The following is a 19,374-nucleotide window of genomic DNA, read 5'->3' as shown; positions in this document are numbered from 1 at the left end:
GCTTGTTGACTGACATGACAGCCCTTCAGTATTTGAAGACAATTCTCAGCTTGGTATAATAGAAAGAGCACCAGATTGAGGGTAGGGGGTGGGGAAACGGTATCAAAGTCCTTGAATCCTGGCTCTGGGTGTGACCTTGGGTAAGTCACAGGATCTTGAAGGGATCTCAGAGCTTACTCTCTAGGCCTTCATTTCCCCACTTATCAGTGATAGGGTGGGAATAGATGAACCTGAAGATGATATTCCAATTTTGGCCTTCAATGAGCTTCTGATCACATTTCCTTCCTCTCGAGTCTTCTCTTTGCCAGGCTAGAAATCCCCAGTTCTGGCAAAATGTACAGTGTATTGTCTTCTCACCTTCCTGGCTGCCTTCCTCAGAACATCCTAGTTTGGCAAGTTCCTTCTTAAAAGCCTCTCTCTATCTGAACCTCATTCTTATGTTAATAAGAAAAAGGACAGTTGAACAGACCCATACATGCACATTGTGTATGTACACAGAGTTTGATGTAAGAACTTCATTAAACTCAACAGGGAAACAGAGGTAAGGAAAGGGGAGTGTTAAGAGGGAGTTATTTAATTTACTTAACTAAAGTTACCAAACTTCTCTGGGCCTTAGTTTTCTCATCTGTATAATGAAGGTGTTTAGCCAGATAACTTCTAAGGTTCTTATCAGTTTGAAATCTACTATACTTCCATTACCTAGGTACCACTGTCTTGAAGAAAGTGTTTCCTAAGCCTTAAAGATGCTACAGAAAGTGGGGACACGATGCCTTTTAGAGCAACCACCTTGGATTTTTGCCTGCATGGGGGAGGGAAGGGCAACCTCAGCTCCTCTGCATCTGGGTCATTCCCTCCATTCTTTGCTTCTTTCTGGCTAAGGAAACTTCGATATGACCAATGGTGTAACTCAGGGTATTGAAAGGGGGATGGGGGTGGAAATCACTTTGAAAATTGGTTTGTCAGCATCACAAGTTCCTCATTAGCAACTTTTAAACACTAGTAGGCTTGAATGAGCATGGCTGGAAAGTGTGAGGTTTGGGATGGGTCTTTCAGTTCTTCAGAAGAGAAGAGGGGAAGTCCTCTTTCGAGACAAGGTTTGATATGATCTATTCAGTTATGATAACCACCCAGGTAACTTGTGTGTGCCTATGTATTCCACCCTGTGCAGGTGCCAAGAAGCTGCCTGATTAGGCTGATTGCTGCTTGGTACATCCAGTTACTTCCCTTGGATAATCCCATGCCTGAAGTCTGTTTAAGACTACACATGGGCTTGCCCACTGGGAGGAAAAAACCAAAGTGAAGAAAGCTGACAGGATCATATGTAACATATATTATATTTACTCCAAGAGTGGAGAAGTATCAAATGATCTTTGACAAGTCTGGGTCTCACTGGAATGACAATCACTGTGCCCCAAATGTGGGAAGATGAAGATAGCTGATGAAACAGAGAGAGAAATGTCATCCTCTAGGAGGAGAAAGCTGGGGGACTGAGAAGCCAGAGGGCCTGGGTCTCAACCTTGGCCCTGCTCTGTGCTACCTGCTTGACCATGTGCAACACACATCCTCTTTTTGAAACGAATTGGTTTTTTCCTCTACAAAATTAAGGAATTGGGATTTAGCTGGGGCTGTGTCAAACTAGGTCATCTATAAAGTCTCCTCTGGTTTGGGATCCTAGAGCAAGGCATATTAACTTGATATCTGTGATCTTATTCATATATAAATACATATATTTGCATCATTTTTCAATATAATTGTTTTTCTTTGTCATCCTATGCATTTTATTTTACGCATTTAAAAACATTATTCTGAGAAGTCTGTAGGCTTCAACAGAGTATCCAGACAGGCAAAGAGGCTAAGAACCCCAGCCCTAGAAGGTAAGCTAATAGAGGTTAAGTGAAAAAGTAGTGTGGTCAAAAGGAAAAAAAAACAGAAGGGCTTCTCTGTCTTTCCAACTTGCCCTATCACAGAGCTCAGGGCATTGCATCCAGCAGGTGCTTAATAAATATCTGGTTGGATGAATTTTGCCAAAGGAAAGAATGCTGAATTGACAACTGACAGATCCAGATTTGAGTCCCAGTTCTACTGTATACAAGTCATGTGACAGTGGGAAAGCCACAAGTCCAATGTGAGACTCAGTTTACTCATATGCAAAACATAGATAACTTTTATACTGCCTTCCCCACAGAGTTGCGGCAAAAAGCACCCTGTAATAATTATACCTGACATTCCTATCGAGCTCTGAAGTTTTCAAAGGGCTTTTATATGACACGATCTCATCTGATCCTCAAAACAGCTTTGGGAGGGAGGAATTACAGGTCTTATTATTTCCATTTTACAGAAGACAAAGCTGAGGCTTGAAGAGGTTAAGTGTCTTGCCCAGGGTTACATAGCTAGTAAGACTCAGAGGAGACATTTGAACCCAAGTCTTGACTGACAAAGACAAAACAAAAACAGGTTTGATATTTTTCCCAAGACCCCACAAACCATAAATGGCTAAAGAACTGTGAGCTACCATGGTGGGCAGTTCTCTACTAAAGTCCCCATCATGCCATGGAGGTGAGGCGGGGTTCTCGGAGGGCTATGCCAGCAGTGGGTAAGATTGGAAGGTCCTACTAGACTGTAAAGGCTTCACATCCAGGCCTGGTGAAGGACTGAGGGTCTGACACCCAGGACCTCTCTTTATGAATGGGAGAAGCTTATGATCAATCAATAAACATTTATTAAGTGCCTACTATGTGCCAGACACTGTGCTAAGCACAGGGGATACAAAAAGATGCAAAAGGCTGCTCCTGCCTTCCAGGAGCTTACAGTCTAATGAGGGAAACAGCATGCAAATACACAAAACAAGCTACCTACAGGATAAACAGGAAGAAACTAACAGAGGGGCAGCATTAGAATGAAGAGGGCCTGGGGAAAGCTTCCTACAGATATCGAAGAAAAGCTCTTTGCAACCCTGAAAAGCTTTCCTCCTCCGTGTGAGCTTTCATCACCACCCCAAGGCTGGCCTTGGAGGGGTGCAATTGTCCCACCAGGTCTGCACTCTGCACCTGAGATCATGGTGGGCTTCTGACTTGCTCAAGTGAGGTCACGTGGGCAGTGATGCTTGGAAGTCCATTTCTGGGCCATGATAAATTACAGCTTCACCTCTCTAACTGAAATCATCTCTTTCAATTTCCCTGCAGGTTTGCTGACAGAGGGGGTGTTCCCCTTTTTAGAGAGATTTGGCTTTGTTCAGAGCAGGATATCAGTAGAGAAGCTTTTTTTTTGTTTGCGATTGCCCTAAATATCATTCTATTAACTCAGGAGTTCTTAACCCGAAGTTTGTGAACTTGTGTGTATTTTTTAAATTATTTTGATAACTGCATTTCAATATAATCTGTTCCCTTTGGAATTCTCTATATTTTATTTTCTGTATTTAAAAATACAATTTTGAAAAGAGGTCCATAGGCTTCAGCAGACTGCCAGCCAGGCTTCATGATACAAGAAGGATTAAGAACCCATGGACTAGCTGGACAAAAACAATAGAACTATTGGAACAAATAAGCAGAAAAATAAAGTAAGAAGTGGAAAGGCACTCTTGGGTTTGTCAAGCACAGGGCACAGACACGTTTTAAGAGCTACCTAGCCTTTCCCACTCTGAAATTAATTTTCAGAATTTTAGCTTCAAAGACTCTGAACTTGACCATGATGCAGAGTGCAGACCTGCAGAGGGGAAGGAGCCTGAACTCAAGTCTGAAGACCTAGCTTTGAGTTTCAACTTTGCCCCTTGCAAGCCAAGGTAGAAATCTTCAACCACAAGCCTGAAGAAAGACTTTGATTGAGTCTGTCATCCCAGGACATCCGACCCTATTAGAAGACAGTTCTCAGGGCTTCCCCCACACCCCATCTTTTTAAAATAAGCGTCAAGCTATCTTCACAATGATGCAGCCAAGACCAAAGCCCGCCTTTCTTTACAGCACAGCTTGCCTAATTACTGTTAGTTCTTAGAACACAAGAGCCGTTACCAAATGAGGTAACATTTTTACTAACTTAATTGCAAAGTTGGCACTCTTCCCACAGTACCATCTTGGCTTTATAACCAAAAACTGCTATGAAAACATGAGCAATCGTCCCTACTCCATTGTGGGCAGTTCCTCCACTCAAATTCTGCTCCAGTGCTTACTATAGCCCAGTAGCAGCCAAACCCTGGCCTGGAGTTCCTTTTTGACAAATGCTGGCATTTTGGCATGCAGACCCCAAGTCCCTAAGGAAAGTCTCAAAGTTGCTACTTCCTCAGTTCACCAGATCTGTCTCCAATACACTGGACCCAAGTTTCAGGCGTAAAGAGTTTAATACAGCCTTGTTAAGAAGCTTGGGGCAAAACCCAAGCCAAACCAAAACACACACACACACACACACACACACATGCCCCCTATATTCATTATAGTCCCCAGGTCCTACCTAATCATAGAACACCAGAATATTAGAACTATAAAGGATTCTTAGAGATCATCTAATCTAATCCAACCTCCTCATTTTACAGATGAGAAAATTGGGGGGGGGGCCAAAGGGATCATTTAAGACTTACTGAAGATCACATAGCCGGGACTAGAATTCCTATCTCCTGACTTAGTCCAGTGGTCTTTCCTACCTCAGCATTTCCACTATGTAACCCTGGACAAGTTAGTTCCCTCTCCCAATTTCATCTGCTAAAATGAGAGTTTGATTGAGATGCTTTACAGCTCCCTCTGAGATCCCATGATTTTATATGCCAATTTGCATTCGATACTGATATGTATTTGGGTACATATCACTTTGGCTCACTAACAAGTAAAGCAGTGTGACTCTGAGAAAGACACCACCTCTCTGAACCTTAGTACCCCTGTCTATAAAATGGGGATAATCATCCTTATACTCCAATCTAATGTGGTTGTTGTGAGGTTGTATGATTTATTTAGAGAAATGTGAATTATACACTCACACACATGCGCATACCCACAGACACGCACCCACAGAAGTGCTAGACAGATCTTCTAGGTTTGTTGAATTATAAAGACAACAACATCTTTTGCTCAGTTCAGGCCCCATGATACTGAAAGATATGGAGTGACCCAGAGAAAAGTGGCAAGGTTCTCTGTACCTCCTTACTTATGACAGAAGGTAGGAATCGAGAGAACAGCCCCTTTGACCAGATTTGGGGAGAGGCCACACATACCTAATTGCAAAGCTCTCTATGTAATTTAAGAATGGCTCCCATTTCTATAAACACTCTTCTTACAGCAACCTCAGGGGTAGCTAATGCAAGTGTTATTATCTTCATTTAAGAGGTGAGGAAACTGAGACTCAAAGAGATAAAGGATTATGTTCAGGATTACATAGATAGTGTAATAGTTGGGATATGAGCTAGCTAGAGCATACACCCGCAAGTACAGGATCAGAATCTCATCCCAGATCTCTAGCTTCTCAGTCTAAAACTCAGGCTGGCAGTTCTTGGCATATTAATTGCATTTAATCAGTGTATGTTGATCAATAGACTTCATTCTACTTCATCACAATGACTGCAAAAACTGAAGAAAAAAACTAAAGCAAATTGGATGTGTGCATTAACTTCATGAATAGCATGATGTCTAGCATACCAAAGACTATCCATCTCCCTGGGTACCATGCAACAGTGGCTTTCAAAGTATGATCTGGGGATTCCCAGGTTATCACATTTCACAGACCTATAGAATCTTAGAGCTGCGATCTTAGATCACAGAGACCATTCAGTCTAACTCCCTCCCCCTACCAGAGGGCTGCTTCCTGTAGTATTTGTGGTGACAGTGAGGTGTTGTGGAAAGTGCACAGGAGGAAAGATTGACAGAACACCTACTAGGGAGTCAAGAGAGGGGATTCCGCCTGTGTGGGTTAAGGGGCTGGCCTAAATGGTGCAGAGCAGGACTTCTTAATGTGGAGTATGTGAGTTTTTTTTTAATGTATATATATATATGTTATTTCGATATGATTGGTTTCCTTTGTAATCCTACGTCATTTTATTCATTTAAAAACATGATTCTCAGAAGGGGTCCACAGGCTTCACCAGGTTGCCAGAGGGAACTATGACACAAAAGAGCTTTAGAACCCCTGATGTAAAAGGTCACCTTCCAATTCAAAGATTTCTCTGAACCAGTAGCCCCATTAATTTGCCATTTGATTGTGGGAAAATCATTCAACCTCATCTGGACTCAATACCTTCATGTAACAAAATGGAAGATCTGTCCCATGAGACTGTTTTGAGGACCAAATGAGGTTAACAGGTATAGAAGCACACTGTGTTAAGTGTTATTATGTTCATTATATACTCCTCCACTCACAACCTCATCACACTGAGGAGCTAACTTTAAGGAGCTTGACACTAGCACGTCCCACAAAGTAGGAAAAGGTGAAGGATCTGCCTGATGACTACCTGTGCGTCTGTTCTCTGAGGACTGGTCTAACTCACTGATGGGTTGGCTGCTCTTGGAAAGGGGGTATGGAGAGAAGAAGGATGAGTTTTTCAGCTAGGGCAGCTTTCTAGGACTTGGGTAGGTATCAGTATCATTCAATCAATAAATACATGTTGTTCAGTTGTTTCAAACGTGTCCGACTCTGTGATCTCATTTAGGATTTTCTTGGCAAAGATACTAGAGTGGTTTCCTATCTCCGTCTCTAGTTCATTTTTACAGATGAGGAACTGAGGCAAACAAGGTTGAATGACTTGTCCAGGATCACATAGCTGGTAACACGTTAAGCACATGCTGTGTGCCAGGCACTTAGGGATACAATTACAAGGAATGAAATAATTTTTCCTTGCAAGAAGTATATATTGTAATGCAGAAGGCAACTAATACATATATACCACATCTATAAAGCTAATAGGCAGCTAAGTGGCTCAGTGGATACAGTGCTAAGCCTGGAGTCAGAAGATTCATCCTCCTGAATTTAAATGTGGCCTCACACACTTACTAGCTGTGTTATCCTGGGCAAGTCATTTCACCCTGTTTGCCTCAGTTTCCTCATCTGTAAAATGAGCTAGAGAAGGAAACAGCAAGCCACTCCAGTAGCTTTGCCAGGAAAATTTCAAAAGGTATCACAAAGAGCAGGTCATGACTAGAAAATGACTAAACAAAAACAAAGCTAATAAATACAAAGTTACAAAATAGTTGCGTACAAGATAGTTTGGGAGGGAGGGTGCTAGCAGTTGGAAGAAACAGGAAAGGCTTGATGGGAAGAGATAATGCCTGAGCTACATTCTAAAAGACTCTATGAGACAGAGGTAAGGAAGCAGTACATTCCAGGCATGGGAGACAGCCAGGACAGAGATACCAAGATGAGAGATGCAGCAGTTTGTGTCTAGGGAAGAGAAAAGGCCAGTTTGGCTTGGATTGCAGAGGGCCAATGAAAGATAGGCTGGGACCAGGTTGTGTAAGACTTTAAATGCTAAGGGAAGTTATCTTTTTGTCCTGGAGCCATTTGAAAGCCACTGGAGTGGGTTGAGTAAGGGAGTCATATGGCTAGATGTGCCCTTAGGGAAAATTCCTTGGCAGCCATGTATAGAGTGGACTGGATTGGGGAGATAGTTGAAGTGAGAACAATTAAAAGGCTGTGGCATTAATCTAAGGGGTAGGTGATGAGGGCCTGAACTCAAGTGGTAGTTGTATGAGTGAATTGAAAAGTCACATGCCAGTGATGTTGTGAAGGTAGAAAGAGCAAGATTTGGCAACTGACTGTATTTTACAGGGTGAGGGAGAGTGAGGAGTCCAGAAAAACGCTGGGTGAGCCCCCATACTAACAAAATTACAGATCCTTGGAGGACTCAAGAAGGATCATATTTTTTCTTCTTTGTTTCAAGCTTGAGTGCCTGCTTAAGAGACTTCAATGACAACTAGAGATCATGGAGATCAATCCTCTCAGACATGTCAAACTTTGCCCCATTCATTAGAGAATCAAAGAAAATCATAGGATACAAGAGCTGGAGAGGATCTCAGACGAGGAAAATGAGGACCAGAGAATGGACATGACTTGGTCAAGGTCATACAGCTATTAGAGGCATACTCCAGATTACAGCCCTGGGTCTCATAAGATCTTGGACAATGGCTAATTTTTACTCCACAGGGCTGATGCTAAAAACTTAGCTTGCTTCTATTGGTAAACATGGCAAACTACAGGTGCAGAATGAGCCATAGGCTCTGAGACATGGTCAATGTGCCACTCTCTTTTGCTCAACTATACTACCATGTTACAAAAATAGGTTTTATGGGGGTAGGGAATATTGGGAGGGGAGCAATTTTTAAAAATTAATTAATTTTTAGTTTACAACATTCGGTTCCACAAGCTTTTGAGTTCCAAGTTTTCTCCTCCCCCCCACCCCAAGACAGCATGCAATCTGATATGGGCTCTACATATACATTCACATTAAACATATTTTCACATTGGTCATGTAGCAAAAAAGAATTAGAACCAATGGAATGAACCACGAGAAAGAAGAAACAAAACAAAACAAAAAAGAGAGAGAGCAAATAGTATTCTTTGATCTGCTTTCAGACTCTGTAATTCTTTCTCTGGATATGTATAGTTTTTTCCATCATAAGCCTTTTGGAGTTGTCTTAGAACCTTGCATTGCTGAGAAGTGCCAAGTCTATCACAGTTAGTTATCATACAATGTGGCTGTTAACTGTGTACAATGTTCTCCTGGTTCTGCTAAGTGAGTGATTTTTTAAAGCATCAAGAAAGCTTTAAAAAAAAAATAACCCTGGCCCTTTAACATCCCAGTTTGGGACTCTTGTTTTGAAAAGTTAATCTTTTTAAAAACTTTTGGTGACAAATTTGAGTTCTTTTTTCTTTCTATTACTCAGGGCTTAAGTCAAATCCCCCTCAGTAACTCAAATTTTCTTTTAGTTGGGAGTAAGGGAGGAGGCATACAAAACAATGGAAGAGACTTGCCCCCAGAGCTATTTGAGCCACTAAACAGGAACTTGGTGGCCAAACTCAATCTCTAACATTAAGTATATTAACCTCCCACTTCAGCTTACAGGGGACTTTGCTTTCCTAGAAAACGAATAAATGATGGAATAAGCATCAAAGGTCTGTAAATCTCCTTGTGCCTCCTTGCATTTGGGGGGAAAGTGAAGGTAAAGGATAAGAACCATCCAACAGGCAGCATAGCATCCTAGAATCTACATCTTTAGTGAACACAATTGAGTCAGCTCTATGTGCCTGGGTGCCCCTCTTGGGTTTCCCCATCTGCTAAATGAGAGGGTTGAACCAGACTAGATAATTGCCAAGGTGCCTCCCAGCTAAAACATTCATGGCCTAAAGTCCCCTTTAGAGCAGGGAGAAACCTTGGAGATTATCTAGTCTGGTCCTACACCCTCACTTAACAGATGGGGAAACCCAAGAGAAGCACCCAGGCAACTAAGTTGGAACTGAATTTACTGGAGAAAGGGCTTCCAACAACAAAGGGCTGAAACACAGGTGTGTCAAGATCTTTCTACTATATGCAAGGGATTCACACTCCAAATGCCAGTCTTAATAAGCTTTTACTGTTTCAATGCAATCAGGATTTTTTTTTTTTCTGGAAAAGACTAGAGGAAAACACCTAGTCATGGGAATATAGATTTGTTGCTGGAAAAAAATCTCAAAGGTCAACAAATCTAACCTACTCATTTTACAAATGAGGAAACTAAGGCATGGGGAAGTTAAGTGACTTGTCCAGGTCACATAGCCAGTAGTTCAACCATTTTTTTTAAACAACGGGAAAACTGAGGCACCTGTTGATAGTGAAGTGTGCAAAGTGGTCTGGGAATCTGCCACTAAAGTTGCTAACAGATGACATCAATTAACTTCTCTGGCCTCAGCACAGTGCCCAGCACAAAGTCCACGTTGAATAAATGCTTGTTAATTGATTGGGCCTCAGTTTCCTCCCTTATAAAATGGTGTTGGACTACATGACCTCCCTAAAGGGTTCCTTTCAACTCTGACAGTCTCAGCAATCTAGATCTTGAAAGCAACAAAGATGGTCCAACGAAAACCTGAACAGGAATCCCCTCCACAAAGTCCCCTACTTAAAGCAGAACATCTCTAGCGCTGGGGAGCTCTCTAACCTACCCAACTTTAGTGGTTTCCTCCACCTTGGAATTGCTCGAACTGCCCCTATAGAACCACAGAATCTCAGAGGGCATCTAGTCCAACCCGTATGTGAGCAGGAACCCCCTCTATGGAGTTCCTAACAAGTACATCAGCCTCTTCTTGAACCCCTCCAGTGATGGAGAGCTTACTACCTTAGGAGGCAGCCCACCCAGTCAATCAGCGGGCACTGTACTTTGGGCCAGCTCTGATTGTTCCCCACCAAGTGAGCTGTGGCTCTCAGCCACCCCAGGAAAGGCAGACAGAGTTGGGGACAGGGAGGGTGGGGACCAGGGCGGGGTGGGTGGGGGGAATTAGGAGAGGGATCCTCCTTACCTGCTCCAGTCCGTCCTCCCGGGCTCGAGCGCTGGTCTCCTGCTCGCGGAGCTGCTCCTTGAGGTGGGCCACCTGCTCCACCAGCCCGTCCACAAGAGACGGCGCGGGCCCGGGCCCTACTGCGGGCCCGGAGCTCTCATAAGCCGCCAGACTAGCCCGTAGGCGTGCCACCAGGGAGTCTCGGGAGGCCAGCTGGCTCCGCAGGAAGCTCAGCTGCTGCACAGCCTCGTGGTAGAGGCCGCAGAGCGCGGCTGCACGCGGAGCCTGCTCCCGGAGCCTCCGGTTCTCTCGCTGCAGCCGCTCCACCGCCTCCTCCAGCTGCTCGGCCGGAGGCACCTCCCCGCCGCTGGGCCCGGGCCGGGCGCCCTTCGTGCTGGCCCCAGCATCTTCCGTCCGGAGAGACGACATGGCGGCAGGGAGCCGGCCCGAGCTAGGAGCCCAGGAGAGGCCCCGGTCCCGGAGTCCACTGGAGGTCAAGAGGCGGCTCGGCTCTGACAGTCCCTGCAGGAGGCCGGGCTCAGGCTCAGCGGGAGGCCAGGAAGAAGCTCAGGGCCCGGAATCCCGGCAGGAGGCCAAGCGGAGGCTCCGGGAGGAGAGTCCTTGCAAGGATCCCGGCTCAGCGTCCTTGCAGGAGGCCAGGGAAGGGCTCTGGGATGAAAGTGTTTTCAAGAAGCCCGGCTCAGGCTCCTCAGGAGGTTCCGGGATGAGAGGTCTTGCAGGGAGCTGGGCTTAGGCTCCGCAGAAGGCGAAGAAGAGGCTCCGGGCTCAGGAACCGCGGAGGCCCAGGAGGGGCTCGGAGATGAAGGTCATTGCAGAGAGCTGGGCTCGGAGTCCTTGCAGGAGGCCCAGGAGGGGCTGCGGGGTCAGGGTCCCGGCAGGGAGCGGGGTCAGTGTCCGCTGGAGATTCGGGCTTCAGCAGCCCCAAAGGCAGCTCTCGAGGCTAAAGGCCTTCGGGGGGCTCCCGGCTGAAGGGGGAAGCTGGGGAGGTGGGTTTAGGGTCAGATGGGAGCCCCGCTGCTCTGGAGCTGCGGCCAGAGATGGGAGCTTGGGGGCTCAGAGGAGGGGCGGGGGCCCTGGACCTCTAGATGCTTTTAAGCGGCGTTTAGGAAGTTGGGGCTAGAACTAGGCAATACCGAAGGGGAGGAGGATGGGGAGGGCCCAGACAGCGCGGGGCGGGGAGAGCACACGCCAACGGGAATTTCCTGCTGGGGCTCTCCCCGAGCATTCCCTGGGACTTTTCCTCCTGCGCGGGAGCCTGGCCTACCCTGCGCCGTTTTTCCGGGGCAGGGACCAGAGGAGTAGGGTGGTTGCTTAGGCCAGTGCCCTGTGGTCCTGCGCAGGCACGGAAGGAAGGAGAGCGCGGCCCGGGCAGCTGTCCCCGGTAGCTGCGCTTGCCCGGGGTCTGAGTCTATGTTTCCCACCAGCCTAGGAACTCCTGAGCGCTGGAGTCCAGCGCTTCTCTTTGTCTCCCCAACTCTGCCTCCTAGCATTTACAACTGCAAGGCCCTTGGAGATCAGCTAGGCCATTTTAGAGAAGAAACTGAAACTCAAAGTAGGGGAAGTGACCTGCCCAAAGTCACACAACCAGTAAGTAAATTACTGAAATTCAGACCCAGATCATTGACACAAATCCAAAGTGCCCTTTTCACCAAACCAAAGTATTTCTTATCATATATTCCAACCGCCTCAGTTTGAAAGACGGGATCTGTTAGTAGTGGAATGAGCTAGGGCAATACCTGTTTTCCAGTTCCAGGTAACTTCCCCCCTCCAAAAAGGTCTGTGATTCCATGAGATGATAGACTCAGTGCAGATGAAGACATTTTTTTTTTTTTGGACATGGCCAATGTGGGAATTTGTTTTGCTTGACTATACATGTTTGTAACAGGGAATTTTGATTTTCTTGCTTGGGGTGGGGGAAGGGGATGGAATGTGGGAGAGAAAGAAAATAGATCTTTGGGGAAAATTTAACTAAAAAATAAAAGATCTATGACTCTATAAAGTAAAAGCAGTAGCACTGGATTTGGATCAGGCCCTAGGACTTGGGATCAGATAAGGACTAACCTGGACAAGTCACTTTTGACCTTAGTCAAGAGGCTTTCCATTTCTGAGTCTCAGTTCCCTCATCTGTAAAATGAGAAGGTTGGACAAAGAAGTGACCATCACGCTCTACTTCTGCCCTGATTAGACCATATCTAGAATATTCTGTTCAGTTCTGGGGGTCACATTGGAGGAAGGAAATTGATAATCCAGAAAGCTGCAGAAGTAAACAACCAGGATCCATTCAAACTGGAAATGTGTGGCCTAGAGGTGAAGAGATTCAGAGAAGACATCATGTCTCCAGTATTTGAAGGCATATTGTTTTAAAGAGAGATTATGCTTCATTCAGGGTTTCAAGTCATTTATTAAGCACCTCCTAAATTAGAGGCAGGGCAGCTAGGTGGCACCATAGGGCATAGAGCGCCTGGCCTGGAATCAGGAAGATTTATCTTTCTGAGTTCAAATCTGGCCTCAGACACCTACTAGCTGTGTGACCCTGGGCAAGTTATTTAACCCTGTGTGCCTCATTTTCCTCATCTGTAAAATGAGCTGGAGAAGAAAATGTCAAACCACTCAAATATCTTTGCCAAAAAAAAAAACCCAAATGGGGTCACAAAGAGTTGGACATTGCTGAAAATGACTGAACAACACATTCCAGGCACTGTGCAAAGCACTGCAGATACAAAGATGCAAAAGATAATCCCTGCCCTCAAAAAGCTCACAATCTAATCAGACAACATGCAAATGGCTATGTAAAAAAAAAAGACTGTTATGAGATAAACTAGAGATACTCAGCAGAGTAGTTTAGGTAGCATTAGTAGCTAGTAGCATTAAGAGGGATGGGGAAAGCCTTCTTATAGCAGGTAAGACTTTAGCTAAGACTTGGAAGCAGCCAGACAAGGTGAAGAGTGTTCCAGGGCCAGAGGACAGCCAGTAAAAATGAAGAAGTTGGGAGATAAAGAGTCATGAATCCTCTTTTTGTGTTTTGCTATGTGTTCATATAAAAATGCCTTTGAGGGATGGGGTGTTCAAATTCATAATTTTGGAAAATAATTTATAAAAAGAAGAGGGATTAGCCTTGTTTGGCCTGGCCCTAGAGGGTGAAACTTGGAGCCATGGGTGAAAGCTGAAAAGAAGCTAATTTAGGCTGGATGGGAGGACAAACTTCCTGATGATTACGGTAATGAAAAAGTGAGATGGGCTACCTCCAGAGGAAGAGTGCCTCCTTTCACTGGCAATCATTAATTACAACTGTTATAGGAGTGACACTTATTCAGGTAATGGTTAGATTAGATGATGTGAGATTCCTTCCAGTTCTCATAGTTTGGAATTGTTTGACAAAATGCTCTACAATTCCTTCAAAATCTAAGTGCCATTATTCAATGAATATCCGAGATAGTCAAAAATATGTATTAGTATGTGCTAGTAAGCAAATGAATAATACAGGATAAAACTACAAGAGCTGAGAGGAGGGGCTTCCTTTCCCACTTTCCATACTTCCTCTCTCCACAGGTCTCAGTGCCTTGTCTTGCATCAATTTGGGGAATTTTGCGTTGTTGGTTTTTTTGTTTTGAATTTGTGAGAGTGCCCCTTGTTGCAATTCCCATGAAAAAGTCAGGAAATCATTGACTATATGGGACCTTAGGGATTATCTAGGTCCACCCTTCTCATTTTACAGGGGAACACCCAAATAAGGTTCCAAAGCTAATGAGTCAGGGACAGAGTCCTGATGTCCCAGTTCCCAGGCCAGTGTCCATTTAAAATCATTAAAAAGTGACCTTGCCTCTTTGTTTCAGTTTTGCAGGTATATGTCTCATCTCCCCCAAGTAGATACTTGTAAGTTGCTGGAAGACAGGATGGTGTCTTAATGTATTACTTCATTGGACAGTATAGGGCTAAACACCTAGTAATTGTTCTGCAAATAAGTGTTGGATTTATCCTTATGTGACAATAATCAGTTGTCAAAATGGATAGGGATCTGAAATTAAAAGGTCACACTATAAAAAAGTAGAAGAGACAGAGATCAGGCACTTTCCCAGGGGGAATATTCTTAACCAAGGGATAGAGGTCATCCCAAAAGATAAAATAGACAATTTTGATTACATAAAATTAAAAAGCTTTGATGTAAAATCAATGCAATTACGATAAGACCAGAAAAATGTAATTAAGAAAAAACAATTGCATCAGATATCTCTGATACCTAAATGTATAGTGAATTAACACAAATAAGACCAAGAGTTATTCCCTAATGTGTAAGAGGCCAACAGATATGAATAAACAACTGTCCAAAGAATTGAATACTACAGAGTGAAATATTACTCCTGAACACTAATAAAGACTAATAACACTAATAAGAAAAACACAAATGAACACAACTTGGAAGTGTAGCCACACATCCAGTAAAGATGACAAAAGGAGGTATAACACCTGTTCTGCTAGGGTCTCCCACAAAGACTACAGATAACTGACATTTATCTTTAAGAGCCAAATGAAATGGAAGGTGGAGAGGGAGCAGCTGATGGTGGCAATTTGGTATTATGGTTACAACTGTCATTCTTTTCTGCATTGAACTGACCACCCTCATTTGCATCACCCCTCCGTCTGCTACTTGATTCTTCTCATTCTCTTAATCTTATCTTGAGCTTTGAAATAATCCAGAATTATCTGTATATTTTCTTATTAAATAATAAAATTACAATCTCTTAGCTAGAGATGGTTTAAATATTATTTTAAAAATGAATGTTTACTGATATCCTATTTTCACATCACCAAAATGCCTCTCAGTATCCTCCTTCCTACCTAACAGAGAACCATTCCATATAACAATATTTTCATTAAATGTTATTTAGCAAACTGGAGAACCTCCTTTTCCAATAGTAATTACTCATTTTAAATCAAATCCTTTAATCTTCTATGATTAAATATTAACATTACTGAGCATATAATTTTTAACAAACTAAATCGATAATAAAAACAGTCACAATTATTCACAATATTTTAGCTGTTTGAAAGATCACAGCTAGACTCACCTCAAACCCTTTCTCTAGTGACACATGAAGTTTATTTCTGGAAACACAGTCCCACTATTCAGTTCACTCATGATATCAACTAATGTCTCTCAAGAATCTTCTTCACATTTCTCCTCAAGATAAGAGTTAAATTCAGTCAGAAATTAAGTTAGTCCTTTTTCTTTCTCCTTTAAGCAACCATCATAGGTAAATCTCTCCAGAATGTACTATAAATCATCAATTCCTCACAATCTCTTCACAGAAATATCTTATAATGATCATAAAGTAACAGTTTTGCTTTTGTCCAGTGCCTGGCACTGGATATAATCGATGTTAATTTATTGATTCTTACATCAGAGGTTTTCTGTCTTCTCCATATTTTGTCTTAGGGAGTCTCGTAGATCAAACACACACACACACATACACACACACTTATACTTCATAGAAAGATCTCAAAGAATGAGTTATAATTATAAAACTAAATGCCCATTCCCAAATACTTCCCTTCCCTTCCCACCCAGTTCTAAAAGATACAGGGACAACTTCTATAATCTCTACAGGAGAGCCCAGTGAAACAGGTGTTACAATAGAAACAGCCAATGTTGGAAGGCCTATGGAAATATAGGCACACCGATGGCACCATTTATGGAGCTGTGAATTGGTGCCCCTATTCTGGAAAGCAATTTGGAATCATGCTGGAAAAGTGGCAATAAAGTTCATGCTCTTTGACCCAAAGATCTCACTGCCAAGCATATACCCCGAGGAATTCAAAAAAAGAATGATAAAATAGATTGGTATGATGTACACCAAAATGTTCATAGGAACAATGTGGGTGAAGGGAGGAGCACAAAAAAGGACTGGAAACAAAGTTAATATCTATCTACTGGGGAATGATTAAATATGCTGTGGCTCACAAATGTAATGGGATATTCAAACACTGAGAAATGATAGCATAGGAGAGAAGCATAGAAAGACATTAGTCATTGATGGTGATGCAAAAGCATCAATAAAAACATTTTTTAAAAAGAAAAACAACTATCCAAGTATGACTAGGTAACAGGGGATAGGAAGTACTTACTGGCTGTCTTAAAGGTTTGTCTGAACTCCTTTTAGTTCCCCCTTTGCCCTACTTCCTATTTTAAATTCCATCATGGCATTCGGCCCCATGCTGACTTTTTTCCTTAGTACATGTTGAGCTGCAGGGCTTTGGGACCTTCATGTGCTTCGGTCCAGGGAACCTTCTCCTGGAAAATTTCCTATGCATGGGAGTGCTTACAGAGAACCCCGGAGGGCTTTCCCCCAGGATATTAGGGCCTGTCCACTGAATCATCCTTCTGGGAGGTGGCCCGTAACGCTGTTTCTACCAGCTTTCCCCTCTGATTTCCCCCCCCCCCCGCCCCGTTCAGTCCCCTAAGTTTTTCCACAAAGATTACAGCTGTGGGAAGACAGGGGACTCTTCTTGACCACAGGAAATGGTGGGTTGTATGGAGTTTAAAAATTCTAAATCATGGGAAGAGATGCTGTGTTTCCCCGCCCCCCCCCCCCAACTGTCTCATATAGCTGTGAGGAAAAGGTTTTCTGAACTGGTGATAGGAGGATTAGCATTTGCTCCGTCCCTAGGGTATTTCCTCAGAGCCTTTCCTTCAAAGATGTAGAAGATTCTGTGGGTTCTTCCCAGACTATAGACTTAGAAGGAGGTGCTGACCATGTTGGGCTCCCGTATCCTTTGGAAAGGAAGAGGTGAATGAAACTAAGCTATCCTCAGTCAGGCAACAAGCATTTATTAAGCACTTACTGTTTGCTAGGCACTGTGCTAACCATGGGGATACCCAGATAACTAGATAGATTGGTGGGGGGGGGGAGAGAAGTGGGAAAGAAGGAGAGAAAGAGAGAGAGGGAGAGAGAGAGAGAGAGAGGAAAGGAGAGAGAGAGAGGGAGGGAGGGAGAGAGAGAGAGGGAGGGGGAGAGAGAGAGAGAGAAAGAGAGAGAGAGAGAGAGAGAGGGAGGGAGAGAGAGAGAGCGCACAACTGAAGGGATTGGTAATAGACATTTGTATTAGAATGTAATGTAATATTATTGCCCTGTTAGAAACTAAGAATAAGAAGAATACAGGTAAGAATGAGAGGACTCATATGTCCTGAAGTAAAGTGAAATAAATAAAAGCAGGAAAACAATACATACAATGACAATAATGTAAATGGAAACAGCAGAAGAATCAAAATTTAGTGCTGTGCAATTATAATGACCAAGCTTGGCCTCAAGGAAGATGTATGAAAAGGCACCTCCCCTCAATCCTTTTGTGGAGGTGGAGGACTATGGCTGTGGAATATTCTGTATAGTGTCAGATGTTTTCAATGTGTTGGTTAGTTTTGCTGAATTTTTTCCCCTCTTATTCTTTGTTACAAAGGATTGCTCTCTGGGAGGAGCAAGAATACACTGGAAAATGCGGGTGATATAAAAATAAAACATCTACCAAGCGTCTCATCTGCTGGATTTTTGTCCAGTAACTTCTAATAACCCGGGGTGACCCCAGGGCTCCATCCTGGACCCACTTGCTTCTCCGTCTATACTATTTCTCTTGCTAATTTCATCAGCTCCCAGGGATTCAATTAGCATGTCTATGCTGATGATTCTCAAATCTACCTATCCAGCTCCAACTGCTCTCCCGACCTCCAGTCTCCTATCTCCAAATGCCTGTTGGACATCTAGAACTGGACATCTTGTAGACATCTTAAACTTAACATGTATAAAATTGAACTCATTACCTTTTCTCCCAAACCCTTCCTTCTTCCGACCTTCTCAATGATGGTTGAGGGTACTGTCATTCTCCTGGTCAACTAGGCTTTCAACTTGGGTGTCATCTCAGACTCCTCCCTCTCTCTTAACCACCATGTTCAATTTGTTGAAAGCCCTGTCCATTTTACCTTTGTAACCTCTTTCAGATATTTCCCCTCTTCTCCTCTGATACTGCCACCACCCTGACGTCATCACCCCACACCCTGACTATTACAATAACCTGCCTGTGGATCTGCCTCCCCCAGGTCTCTCCCGACTCTATCCTCCACTCACTGGAGGTCAAACTGATCTTCTTACAGTGCAGGTCTGACCACATCACCCTCCATTCAACTAACTCCAGTATCTTCCTGTCATCTAGAGGATCAAATATAAAATCCTCTGTTTGGCTTTTAAGGCTTTCATAACCTAGCCCCTTCCCACCTTTCTAATCTTCGTACACTTTACTCTCCCCATATACTCTCTCATCTAGTGACGCTGGCCTCCTTGCCACTTTTCAAACAAGACTCTCCATCTCTTAGCTCCAGCATTTCCACTGGCTGCCCCTCATGTCTGGAGCTTTCTCCCTCCTCACCTCCGCCTCTTGACTCCCTTGATTTCATTTAAATCCCAACTAAAGTCTCATCTTTTACAAGAAGCCTTTCCTAACCCTGCCCCCATCTGGTGCCCTCCTTCTGTTGATAGTTTTCTAATCTACCCTGTATATAGCTTGTTTGTACACAGTTTTTGCCTGTTGCCTCCCCACTACACTGTGGGCTCCTTGAGGATAGGGACTATGATTTTCTTTCTTTATAGCTCCAACACTTAGCACAGTGCCTGGCACTTGTTATTCAGTTGTTTGCAGTCATTTTTTGACTCTTCATGACTCCATTTGGGGTTGTCTTGGCAAAAATACTGGAGTGGTTTGCCATTTCCTTCTCTAGCTCTTTTTACAGATGAGGAAACTGAGGCAAACAGGGTTAAGGGACTTGCTCAGGGTCACACAGCTAGTCAGTGTCTAAGGCCAGATTTGAACTCCGGAAGATGAGTCTTTCTGACTCCAGTCCTGGCACTCTATCTAGTGTGTCACAGAGAATCT

The 19,374-nt window shown here is 43.7% G+C and overlaps 1 protein-coding gene across 1 annotated transcript in view; it reads right to left on the bottom strand.

The window, feature by feature from the left end:
• TNIP2 (TNFAIP3 interacting protein 2) overlaps positions 1–11,559 on the bottom strand; it is a 31,433-nt gene extending 19,874 nt beyond the window's left edge. The window contains exon 1 of the mRNA XM_036762409.1: positions 10,459–11,559. Within this exon, the coding sequence (XP_036618304.1) occupies positions 10,459–10,866 (408 nt within the window). The 5' untranslated portion in view covers positions 10,867–11,559. The remainder of the gene's footprint in view (positions 1–10,458) is intronic.
• Positions 11,560–19,374: the final 7,815 nt, after the last annotated feature.

The sequence above is a fragment of the Trichosurus vulpecula genome, chromosome 6 (genome assembly GCF_011100635.1).
Source record: "Trichosurus vulpecula isolate mTriVul1 chromosome 6, mTriVul1.pri, whole genome shotgun sequence".
NCBI classification, from domain to species: Eukaryota; Metazoa; Chordata; class Mammalia; order Diprotodontia; family Phalangeridae; genus Trichosurus; species Trichosurus vulpecula.
The sequence above is the reverse complement of the archived record's forward strand: the minus strand, read 5'-3'. Positions and strand labels throughout refer to the sequence as shown.